Source organism: Sphaeramia orbicularis, chromosome 21, assembly GCF_902148855.1.
Source record: "Sphaeramia orbicularis chromosome 21, fSphaOr1.1, whole genome shotgun sequence".
NCBI classification, from domain to species: domain Eukaryota; kingdom Metazoa; phylum Chordata; class Actinopteri; order Kurtiformes; family Apogonidae; genus Sphaeramia; species Sphaeramia orbicularis.
Window position 1 is genome coordinate 30,363,734 of NC_043977.1, and position 12,986 is coordinate 30,376,719.

Sequence of the window (12,986 nt, forward strand, 5' to 3'; positions counted from 1 at the left end):
AGAAGAGAGTGAGACCAAAAGGAGTAAAGTCACTTCCAGCTCTCACAATAATGGGATTTTTCATTTCTTTCTCTTTCATATTCAAGCAAATTATTCCATTACAACATCAGAGATATCTTACAAATGCTTTAAATTATTCAATTTCTGTCTGGCAATAGACGTCTAATTGGGAAAATTGAAGACATTAGTAGTCCGAAAATGTAAAGAATGCCTAATAAAGATACCATAGGGGGTTACTAGTTAGTCAAACTGTGGCCCCGCACTGGGTTTCTGAATGGTTTAATGAAAACAAGCCAACTTTCAAAGGACATGAGCGCAGACAGAAGGTCAAAGCTAGGTGTCTGTACCCCCCCCAAACACAGCACCCTCCTCTCTCCCTCTGCTCTATGGGGACTTTGAACTGGCAGGATCAAAAGTGACTGGGAACAGTTTGGTCTCATTCCTCCACCACTCAGATGCTTTTCCTCAAATGCTTTAAAGAAAACCTCACAGACACTATTGGATCTGATTGAGCCTCTCTGTTGATTTTTCACTCCTTTTTTTCTCTTCTTCTTGGCAGCCTGGTTCAAGGTAAAAAAAAAAAAAAGGAGAAAAAAAAAGCTTCGTGAAAGAAAGAAGGAAAAAAAGATACTGCGCTACAGAAAGCTGATCCACAAAACAACTCCACTCTTCTCTTCTGACAAAACATCAGTAGCCAAAGGGCAAGGAGATCTGCATGGCGAAGCCTCTAAAGAGAAGGACACTGGTTGAAAATGAAAGTACATGAGAAGTACTCCTCTCTGTCATTCCCCTTCTTCCAAAAGAAGCATTGATTTCCATAAGAAAGATGGCATGCAGTTTCTCAGTGGCGAGTATTCCCAAACAATATAAAGCAGGGGAGATTAAAGAAAGGCGGAAGCCAAGCAGCACCTTGTATCAGTGCCTCCGCTGTAGCTCAGACTGAATCAATTACCACTCAGCAGGCTAAGCTCAATTAAAAAACACCACAGAGGGCCTGATTGCGGGGGTACTTACTGTAGGACAACATGGAGAGGACTAGGCTACCTATCAGCCTTTCAAGGCCACTCAAGGGCCGGAGTGAAGAGACTTATTCTGCTTTTGAGGTGGATACATTACTCCCATTCAATCAAACGCAGTATTCACGTAAAGATACACCGACTTAAGCGGGCAAACGTTTCAAAATTTAATACAAAGAGGAGGAAAAAATGAAAATAACATTCTTATCACGTTCTTCATCTCTTTGTCGTGTCATGTAGGCTACTTAATAGTATATGAGCTTTAGCGATGTGTCTCTACCTGACAGACAGCCTGATGGGGAAACACTGGACCTCTGTTCACTCTAAGGGGTATTAGTCTCGCTTTCAGTGCCTGTCCAGCCCCTTTCATGTCACCCCATCCTAAAGCGCTGTTTCTCCCATAAAGGCCCATTCAGACTACTGTAGGGGAATGTGCCACAGGCCAACAAGGGTCCACCAAATCCCTTTTCTGTAGCTGAAAGAAGCCAGGTGAGGGGGATATTGGTTTATTCAGGGAATCTGGCATTTGTGCAAGACAGTTACATTTTGTTTCATTCATATGCAATTTTCCCCCCTCCTTTGCTAGATTTTGTCCTCTTGAATTTAAGGATCTTAAGCAAAGGGCAAAGCACACTCTTGAACAATTTCTCACTTGTTAGTTATGTGCAATGATTTTCAGATAATTCTTTCCCCAAAAAACAAATCAACAAGCATTAGTCAGACTCATTAATCACTTGATATTGTGTAGATATTCCAGTGGGCAAACCCTTAGAAACATATTTGTCAGTTTCGGTTTATCTCTAATACAGAAGTTTAGACCTGATGCGAGGTGAATTCCCAGAAGCCTCCCTCTCTCCTGAAGGGCATAAACAATGCATTTGGAGTAATTTACCTGAAGTAAGCCTGTGGGACCTGCAAAGGTGAACTCCTATTTACCATCATTAAAACTACAAATCACTTAATACCAATATAAACAGCTCAGCTATTATGTGGTGCAGTGCTTGGGAGTTTACGCATGGATAAGCAAAGATCTGAATCACAGAGGATGAATTGAATGAATTAAAACAGCCCTTGGTAACAACATGATTAAAAAGCTGTTACATCAGAACCAAACCTCATGGTTAACGGTAGGTCTGATACTTAAAAGAATCATACCAAAAAAAGATTGAATGTTGAATGTTTTAAAATGATTAAAAAGGGAGCAGTAATTCATTTTGATGACAGAAATGAGAACCTGCAGTGATTTGCGCTGCAGTTAATCTTCATCTAAACAGGACTTCAGCCTTTCTAGCCATCTAACCCTACAGAGAAAAATAAGGAAAAAGGGAACTAAGCCATTGTCATTGAAAATGATACAGAAGAAGCAGCCAGCCCCTTACCCTTAACTCTGTTGTGGACAGATTTCCCCTGACAAAAATTAAACTAGCTCCTACTTGGCACTTTATTATCTCTTCAACTGAATGATTTATTGTTTGTGGAGCGAAAGAACCAAAGAGAGGGGGAAGATTACATTTCCAGCCAAAGCTCAGGCCTGATCTCGTTTTTTACTCCCTCTGTCCAGGAAAAAAGCTCCCGACAAACAATAATGTCAGCTGTAATTGATCGGAGGTCGCCGGCTGGGCCTGCAGTAAAAGCGGACTATTTAAGCGACAATCGGCCCTGCGCTCTTCAGACGCTGGCTAATGAAGCTGTCTGTCTGGGCTATTTACCTTCTCTTAAATGGAAGGGGAGAGATGTACTGTAAGAGACAGGGCTGGAGAGGATCTGCCTCTCGCTCCCGTGAAATAGGACCTGCACATGCCTCAGGAATGTATAATTGGTTGGCGCAGCCAAAGCCGGGGATCCGGTGCTAATTAAATGACTTGTTTAAAGCCTATCTGTCTTTGTTTGGGAGGCTCTGGGCTTCAGAACAATGCATTGTAAATGCTGTTGTCAAACAAACATTCCTGGTTATCCTTTGATTTGAATTGAACAAGACAAAGGGCTGATTTGCTCAGCGCTAAGCCTTTAGTTTTCATGGTGTCGAGATATTTTTTTTCCTCTTCTGATCTGTCAAACTGAACAGGACCAATCCAGTCAAGCAGCTAAATGGACTGAGTCACTGCACAATGCATATGCAGACTGCTGCTGCAAAACAATCTCAGTTTTCCTCTTAATTGCACTTGTAAAATGCCCCCATGTTGTGTATGCATTTCTTCAACAAAGGTGAGACAGCGTTGCACACACATGGAGAGCCTTTGTTGTGGTCGTATCAAGGATTTGCACACTAGTCCCAAAAGGAAATGAATGGCTCATGAAAAAGTGTCTGTCATGCAGTGAGACATTTAGAGGGCCCTCCATAGTACTAATCAGCTATTCATCTTTACTATAACTGTTAATCTCCCCCAAAATCAGAGGCCCTGCCACGGGAGATGGAGGAAGCCTTATAACCACGAGATCAAACATAAGACACAGCCTCCATAAATATGTTGTCTGGCATCATGGTGCCACTTTACACAACACAAGCACATGCTTACAAATGCATAGACACACAACTGCTCCTGCATTCATACACACACCCACACACACACATGCATACAAGAAAAAACAGACACACACAGATGGCAGGTTCAGTCAAGGCTGGTGAGTCCTGTTTCTCATTAAAACGGGGGGGAGAGAGGAAGGTATTGAGCTTTGATGTAGCCACCCACAGCCCCTCAGTGTCATTGAATGAAACTTTGAAGCCTTTTGTGTTTGCGCAGTTAATGTTGATAATAAAGTAAACATCTTGCCTTTGTTAAATACCTGCTGTACACTCACATATACACACACAAGCATACGGGCAAAAGGACACATAAAAAGACTACATCTTGCACTAACAAGGAGAGGTAAACATGAAAACATAGAGACAATTATGTAGTATAGATGAATATGTACACGTCTACATATATATACACACACATGCAACCAGCCTGACAGAAACACATGCAGACAATATTCTTAACAATCCAACAGCCATGATGATTGGATACATTTCAATCTAATTCACATCAACAAACAAAATGTGTTTAGCATGCCAGGATAAAGAGGCACAGTTTCCAATGATTCAGGTGGGCAAAGATTTCCTGCCAAGATGCCTAATGCAATGTAATGTAAGAGAAACTATGATAAGAAAACATTTCTGGTTTGATGAGGTAACATAATTGCTTTCCTGCCCAAACCACTGGAGTGTAACATGTGGTAGAAATTATCAAGAAGACAGACAGAGGTGTTTGTCCTTTAAGTGTATAAAATCTAAGGCAGGCAACTTTTATAGGGTAATTTAAATCTTCGCCTCTAATGGTACGCATTCCTTATGAAAATTGAAAGATCAATCATCTCGGTGACAGATCTGTGGTGAAAAAAGTTCTTCCTATCTTTGAAGAGAAAATGCTAAACACGTTTTTGCCAGAGCCCCACCCGCACTAGCCCCCTGTTTTAGCTGTCTATTTGTCTCTTTGCTGAAAATGTTAACGAACAGGGCAATAATCAAGCCATATGCTTGCATGTGGCAAATCTCATTACAGTAAATGACCTTTACCAACCAATGCCAACATCCTTGTGCCCGATAACACAGAGCGCAGACAATGGTAGGTTTATTTAACGCAGTCATGCACATGGCTGAGGTTGGCCAGGACAGCCAGGCCTTCAGGACACATTAGTGAACGGCGTTTGCTTCTCTAATTTGGGTCGGAACCAGGCTCACTTTACATTTGTCACACATCACTTTTGATAAACACACAACGTCGGCTCAAGTGCACACCAACATCCGCTCACTGACAATAAACTGTGGCATAGAAAGTGCTGTGAGCAGAAGAGGAGAGCAGAAGGAGAGGAGAGATATTACTAGCAGCTGTTACTACTGCGGGTGCAATATATTCAAGCCCAATCAATAAAGCTCCTACAGACAGTGACACCCAAGCAGACAGAGGAATCATTTTCATCTGATACTTAGCAAAGGCTCCCCTTTTAAAAAGATTGCTTTCAGTCAATGACAACCAGTTGTCATTTGACTAAGGCTCCTGAAATGAAATATATTGACGAGCGTTATCAATCACGGCCCACTCTGCCGTCATATCACTTTGGTAGAGGTGGGGTTGGGGGGGTATCAGTTTGCATGTGGTCATCAGATCATCTGTTTTAATTACAAAATTAGCATCACTACCTTCTGTTCTCTCACACTATTATAATCACTCCATGAAAGAAAATCACTAATGGAATATACTGTTTACAGTCGCAGTGCTAATGATTTCAAGGTGAACTAAGTGATGTTTCTAACCGTAACATGAATTTTATATCTGCGCAGTCTAATAAACACATACATTTTAATTACACTGAACTGAACATTATAATGAGGTTACCACGACTGCTTTGTTGGAAAGTGTGTTTTCTAAGGGAATTCTAAACACGGTTTATCATGAAATACTTCCCTCACGTTCGTTCGTACTGTGAAGGACAGGCTGCGATTGTGAAATTCCTTAACATGTTTTTAACTTGCTCGCTCCCTCTCTTTATCTGGGTCCCAGAGGAGAGGCTGTGTGATGGTGAAGATGTCTGGGCTCAGTATGGCTGATAGCTCTATTTGGATGAGGGTTCCCATATCATAATTGAGAAGAAACACCTTTTGGTTCAAGCGACCAACAGAGTGCTTTCATGGAACGCAACCAACTATTTCTATGCTCTTTGATTCACGCTCTGATTGGTGCATAGTCAAGGCAATGGAACATTTTTACAGCATAATCATAGTAAGAGATTGTCATTCAGTTATTATGCTGTCATTACTGTATTGTCATTACTGTTATTGTGCACACAGTACTATTATTATTCTATGCTAATTTGTCCTCTTAGATATAATCATGGTGAAATGAGAGCACATGATACCCAGCCACTCACGCTGCACATCTTACTGTGTATGTGAAAACAGCTTCAGATTCTATGCAATTACACGCCGCGCATATTTTACATTACTCCAACCTGCGAAAGCTCATCATCACTGAAAGGTTGAATGTCATTTATTACACGTATCACATTTACACCAAGTGACATTGTCTTTTCAAATTGTGTTGATCTCTTCACTTTCAAAGGTCAGCCCCTTCCCTGGCTAAATTCAACCTGACAGAGAATAGTGAGGAGGGGACAGCCGAACGCATGCATCACCCCCGCATCAAAGCGCTCCAAATTAATCTATCCAATTAATGAAGAATGAGGCCTAATGTTGATGAGGGATGACAACTCGACTGGTCAGTTGTTTTTTATAGCTCTGCTCCTGCTATTGTGAGCTAACCACAAGAGACAATCAAACAAATATTTCCATGACATGAGGTTTGTCTAGCATGTTGTCTCTTCTTGTGTCTCTTCCTCTCTTCAAGCAGCAAGTCTGCTGCCACTCAAAGATGATAGAACTTGATATGGATCATTACGGAAATAATGTTTAATCAATTCCCCCTGTTATTGTAATCTATTTCTGCAGTTGTCTGCGTTTGTGTATTTTGTAGCTACATCAGTGTGCCTCACAATTTCCCAATCATGCATATTCAAGTATTACGCTGATGCTTAACAGCCGACGCAACTGGAATTAGAACGAGGACATTAGACTTCATTAAAAAGAGAAATGATTATCAGGTTTATCTTTTGAAATGTCTATTAAAATGTGTGTGTCGTTCTTCACTTATCTGTCACCTGGCTCCCATGAGCCTGGCAGACTAATAGAGAGATGGTGAGGGCCAAAGCCCAAGAGGGAGACAGAGACCCATCAAGCTCTTCAGTCAGGCTGGAAGGATGTCTGTCTGCTCTGCCACTCTCATCTAGCTCAGTGTTTCTCATTTAATACCACCCTTCCCTGTTTTCACCGGCACTTAAAATGACCCTACTTTGTCCACCATAGCCTCGATAGCAGAGAAAAAGAAAATCAAAACAAACTATTCTGTAATTGTATAAATCAGACCACACAATAATCTGTTGCAGCCAAAGAAGTGTTATGATATGTTCGTGAAATGAATTCTATTCAGCCTATGGCTACAATCTAGTCCCTCTCAAGAGCTTCGTCTGACAAAAGCTCCCACAAGAGAGCTAGAGAGGAAGATGGATGAAGTTGCCCCTAGACACTCATATCAGGTCAGTATGTGCTTTATCCCCTAATGGTTAAGGTTAGGATTGAGTAGGGGGTGATACTAGATCTGAGCCCGAGGGCCATTGTTCTGTCTAGAGGAGCAGGAAGTAGCCGCTATCCTCCATCATGGCCCACATTTAGCTGCGCTGGGCCACCAGCACTAGTACAGCTAGCAGGTTGGAGAGCGCAGCTAGCTAGTTGGATGTGTCCTTCCACCCAGAGAGCTTTATTATTAGAAAGGACATAAACAGACTAATTAAATCGCAGCAGTGGAGCTGGGCTGACAGCTGGCGCAGAGTGTGACCAAACAGATCCCTATCAAAGTGCAGGAACAGTGTCTCTATGTGTTCTGCTTTTGCATGCAGAACTGTCTGTCTGCTAAAATGCACCCCTGTATGTTCCAAAGGTATACATACATGTGTGGCTGTTAATTTTACCTATTTAGACATGTTTGTTCTATAAATCATGACTATTATTTTTTCCTCTGTAATTTCATTCATACACACTGTCATCTTAACGTCTTATTTATCGGTCTAGTGCAGAGCACATTGACTCGCTGATATGATCCAAAATGGTACAAATGCTATCCAGCAGAGCAGTAAACACTCCAGTAATTAGTGCATGGTCTCCAGGCTGACTCCACTCAGCTCTGCAGCATGGCCAAGCACAGACCCCATATAGAGAGGAGCCTAGTTATGCATTGATCTCAGAAAATTAAGGCTAACTGCCCCAGATTGCAGCGTCTTGATGTACCTTCTGGATGAGCAATGTACTATACTCGTATTGTTTGTAGAGTAAACATGATGATTTGGACTCGCTGTGCTTTAAAATGAATACATCTTGAATAATTAATGACGCCCCTTAAAGCGTTGTTATCTGTGTGACCGCAAACGTAAAACCACTGATGATGAGAAAATATGGTTTTAACAAGTCAATAATGGTGAGTGCAACAAGAACAGCCTAATCAATGAGGCTGCAACGTTTGCAAACAAGGACTTGAATTATAACGCCAATAATTGATCTCTTCCATTTTTTCCTCTCTCCTTGGTGTGATGTCATTGTTTATTGATTGCTTCCTGCCAGTGAAGGATGATGGGAAGTTTTCTGAGTTTGTTTTTGCTATGACTTTTGCCCCCCTCCCCCCATACACACATACACACACACACACACACACTACTCCCCTTCCCCTCCACCTTTCCCTCCTGTCCCCCCCTTACCCATCATCCTCCCTCCTCCATTTGAAATTTGCAAGCTGTAGCACCAGCTTAACCAAAAAGGATTAAGTCCCATACCCAACTGAGAACACAGATAATGCTCAGTAATTGGTAAAAAATGAAGATGAATGGGACAGCTAGATAAGGACCAATTAGCTGCTGGGAGTGTACAGCTGTGGTCTCCTCACAGAGCGCTCTCAGGGGCCAAGGCCCCCTCTTTCTTTCTCACGCAAGCAAGCATTCACAAGCACGCTCACACATGTACATATTAAATACACACACATGCAAACATACACACGTGAGGGCGGGGCTTGCGAAAATTAGCCTGATGACCCTGGGAAGAAAGAATGATGCTTCCTCATCATCTCACCCAGAACCTCTTCTCTCAACTCTCAGTCAGGCAACACTCCAGGTACCTGTCACCACCAGTCCAGCTTCAGCCTAGCATGTGGCTCTCCTCTCTCTGCTGGGCGTAGCAGTCTGGACCGAAGCCACAGATGTGAGACAAAAGGCTTTCAGATTTTGCATTAGTGCTTATATACAGCTTAGTTGTGGCACTATGGGTTTAAGATGGATACATATATATAGATGTACATATGAAAACATGTCTGGAAGTTTGCAGGAACTGCTTCCCCGCCGTTTCATGTGGTGCTGTCTGTCGGTGAGTTGTTTGGTCGGCATGTCGTGGCATCATCTGGCTGATGACAGTGGAATTCCCATATCTAATTACAAACAGGATTTCAGCTCCATTAGAGTTGTGTGGTGAGGAGTCAGATGAGTGGCAGGGCAGCACCCAGTGGCCAAAGACAGACAGAGGGTGAAAGACAGGGGAAGTAAGTGAGACAGAGTGAGAAAGAGACAGAGAAAAGATGGTGAGGTTGTGAACAGCGCCTTATCTTTTCTTTCCACTCCTTTTCTGAAGGTCTAAGAAACACTTTATTTTCCTTCCGTGGCTGGAAAAAGCAATTCCTTCTCTTGAAATTGGCAGGTGTTTGTTAGTGGGCAGCTGACAATATTTTCTCTCCCAGTAATGAAGGTTGTGGCTGGGGTCAATGCACTGGGAGGGAATGGCGGGCTGTTTATCCCCCTCAAGGCCCAGCGCCACACGTGTTTTGCTTGGTCTGTGATCTGTAATTGTGGCATTTCCTGAGAGGCGCAGGAACAATCCACATTGTGCTTTGAGAGGGCTCCCTCTGCCCAACTAAAGAGTGTGAGGCACAATCAAAGAAAGACACCCACACACACATACACACACCTCTCCTCCCATCTCTGCATATTTTTTATGGTCCTCTCTCCTTTACATTTTATCTGTTTCTCACTCCCATCTACATAAATATCAATTTCCACTTTTTTCTGTCTCTCACTCAGAATGTTTGGTGATTTTGGCAAAGAGTTGAACTGGTTGTTTTTTTTTCTCTTATAATTAATAACATTGATGCAAGCAGGAAGGTCTAATTGTGATGAATATTTAATGCGAGGGAGAAACATTAGCCTGTTCAATTTACATCAACACAAAGACAGCGACGGGCAATCCAACTCTACAAACAGAACAGAGTGTCCTTCACTGGCTGGCTCTGCTGTGCTTTGCTTTAAGCAGTTCACAATACAAGATCAGCTTCAGACAAACACTGAGATGAGGCACCTGTATTTAGCCAGATGAGATTTTTCAATGGGTTTATGTAGTAGCTCTCTCTGATTAAATGAATCTATAGTATGTCCTTAGTGGTATTAAGAGAAGCATGCTCATTATCATATCAATTCCTATCGTGGTGGGTAACATAATTTGTGTAAGTAAACACATCAGTTTGTGTGTATGGCTTAGTTTAAGCTGGATGATTATAAAACTCCCGTCCATTTCCTGATCGCAGCTGTGGTCTGAGTCTCTTAAAAACAGCATGAAGTCATACCCCAGTCAGCACTGTGAACAGTTAGTCCAGTCCTAACAAAGCCAAATGCTGTTGCGCCTCTGCCCACTCAGAGCTAAATCAGTCAAGTGACTTATAAATTTGGACTGCTGTTAGATAATGGGCTCGTGAGCTCAACATATTCACACAAGGATTAAGATGACAATTCTGAATGTTAAAAAATTCTGAAATCAAACTTCATTGTAAGTCAGCTCATATTTTGGTAAAATTATGAAATGCTTTTGTTAAAAATAAACATGTGAGTGGAAGCCTGGGGCTAGATGAAGAAGACAGCATGCTGCTAGCTGTGTTTCATGGCCCTGCGGTGCAGAGCGGGCCATATTTCTCCAGCGTATTATCAGGATGACTCCTGCTGGCCACCCTGTCACAGGAGAGTGCTTGATATAAACAAGAGATTGCCGCGACACCCGGTAATCAATATTAGGATGGTTTCAGTACCAAACATCATTTGTCTCTGCGACCATTCCTTTGACCAAACGAAGCATTAATTCAAATCATAAATCTGAGCTGATTTAAATCCGAGGAGAGTGAGGAAGAGAGAGAGGCCCCTGTCTGACTGCCTGCCCCTAATGATTTATTTTCTACATTTCTGCGAGCGAGAGATTTGTCCATACTCACTGACAGGTCACCTTCAAACGCCAGTGGCAGACTGTTCATCACCATGCAGACGAGCATCTCATCGCTGCGAGTAAATATTAAAGGAAAAGAATCCAATTGATTGTGGATGGGGCCGAGAGGCGTCACTGCCATATATTTCACTCAGAGAGCTAATGCTGTGGCCCGTGCACCCACACCTAGAGCTGCTCCCCCTTGCCAGAATTATGATTCTACCGGGAGCCTGTGTGGCTGGCTGTGGACTCAAGGTTACAATTTAAATTGTAAAAAGATAAAACAGTTTCTTATTAGCTCCATTGCCATAGCCTTGCTGTTGGTACTCACATTTATCTTTATTTCCGTGACCTCGCAGGCTCATATTCTCTTTTTTACACACTCCATTCTCTCAGAGTGATGACCTCACACTTTATGCATTTTGCATTGTTAAATCTGCTTAGAAACACATCCTGTTTTCATCTCACACACTATAAGCTCTGTGGTGTCAAGTATTACTGTTGAAATGTATTCAAAAGTCGAGCCATTTATTACAGTAAGTGAATCAAAACCTCCATTTAGCAGCCAAAGCTACAGGGATTACATTTGGTTTATAATTTGGAATGGGCTCATGAATCTGCACTAACATACATTATCATTCTCTTTAATACACTAAGTGGTTCTGTGCGATATTACGAAAATCCTTCTGCATTTTAGGACTAATAATTAATTGAAATGGCACATAGTGAAAAACCAGTGCTCTCACAGCAATTCAATTAGACCTTGTTAATAGCTGATAGCTTTGGGAAACTGTGTTCACAGTTTCACTTAGCTGTAAAGAAAGTTCACACAAAAACTGCAACACTTTGGGAGGAAACAAAACTCACCTTATCAAAGTGAATATTTATGGTGCATGCAAACTAGCTGTAAATCATACTTTCTTGTGCAAGCATTAATAAAACTCTACAGAGGGAATAATTTTATTACAATCTTGCTGCATGGTGTATGTTTAGCATCGTTAGTGGTGAAACATTTATTCATCTTGGTAAGTGGTTTTTATTTTTGGTTGGCTCTACAGGATATTGAAGACTTCAAAACATATTTCAGGGTAATTTGATGGAAAGTTTGGCAACGTGTCAAGAAAAAAGTGAAAAGGTTCTTAGCACTTAGAAAGCAATTGCTTTTTCCTTTGTTTTTTTTTTACCTTTTAGTATTTATTTCTTCTTAAGCCATACCGAAAAAAAAGTCTGCTTTTCATTCTTTGTCTAAAGTGGATAGATTAAACATTTGCATAAGCAAAAGAGATATTTATCAACTAAAAATTGGCCAACATTTTTCATCTAATTTTTTGCCAAATGATTTTCATAAGCTGACATAACCCCTCAACACAGGGACGCCAACTGCTAACAAGTTTAGCTGATGAATGCACATATTTACTTACAATGATCCTCTGGCATTTTGCACATCAGAATAAAGTTTTGTGATTGGCAGATTTCTGACGGTTTTTATGTGAAATATTGCTTTATGTATGTGCCAGTCTCTGTGAAAGGCATCCTCACCGACACTAGAGCTGAGGTCTCCATTCTCTCCGTCAGCCCCGTGGTGGTTGGCGTTGCTGTGGTAGCTGCTCATCGCCTCCAGCTTGATCTTCTTGACCTTCATGGCCTCTGCGATGGCTGCGTTGGCAGCTGCTGCCGCCGCTGCTGTCAGGCCTGGAGAGAAGAGGCAGAGGATAGTGCTTTCAGACGGCTGCATGTCTGCTGAGGCTCAGCCACTGCACCTGCAAAACCTTTCAATACCTGCCCTGGCAAATTAAAACAACTAAGGAAAAGGACTTCTAAAAAAATGAAACAATGAATAATCTTATACTGTAGGGAATAAGCACCGTAAGATCGTGGCTTGCTTTTTCATCTACTGACAAGGGATATCTTCACAGCAGGTTATCATGCTGATGAGATGGATCCCCGTGTGTGTGTGGCAGCATATGATTTTTATGAATGTTTTACTAACTCCACTATTCATCGCCACTAGAGTGATGCATTTGTACTCTGATAGGAACAGATGCAGTCAAGATAACAATGCAAAAAGCCAGCATTTTGTGTGTTTATGCGCAATG

At 41.9% G+C, this 12,986-nt stretch overlaps 1 protein-coding gene across 7 annotated transcripts in view; it reads right to left on the reverse strand.

Annotated features, from left to right (window-relative positions):
• dachd (dachshund d) overlaps window positions 1-12,986 on the reverse strand; it is an 89,482-nt gene that overhangs the window by 25,057 nt on the left and 51,439 nt on the right. For all 7 annotated transcript variants that reach the window (XM_030125159.1, XM_030125154.1, XM_030125156.1 and 4 more), the window contains exon 3: window positions 12,430-12,582. In XM_030125159.1, the coding sequence (XP_029981019.1) occupies window positions 12,430-12,582 (153 nt within the window). The remainder of the gene's footprint in view (window positions 1-12,429; window positions 12,583-12,986) is intronic.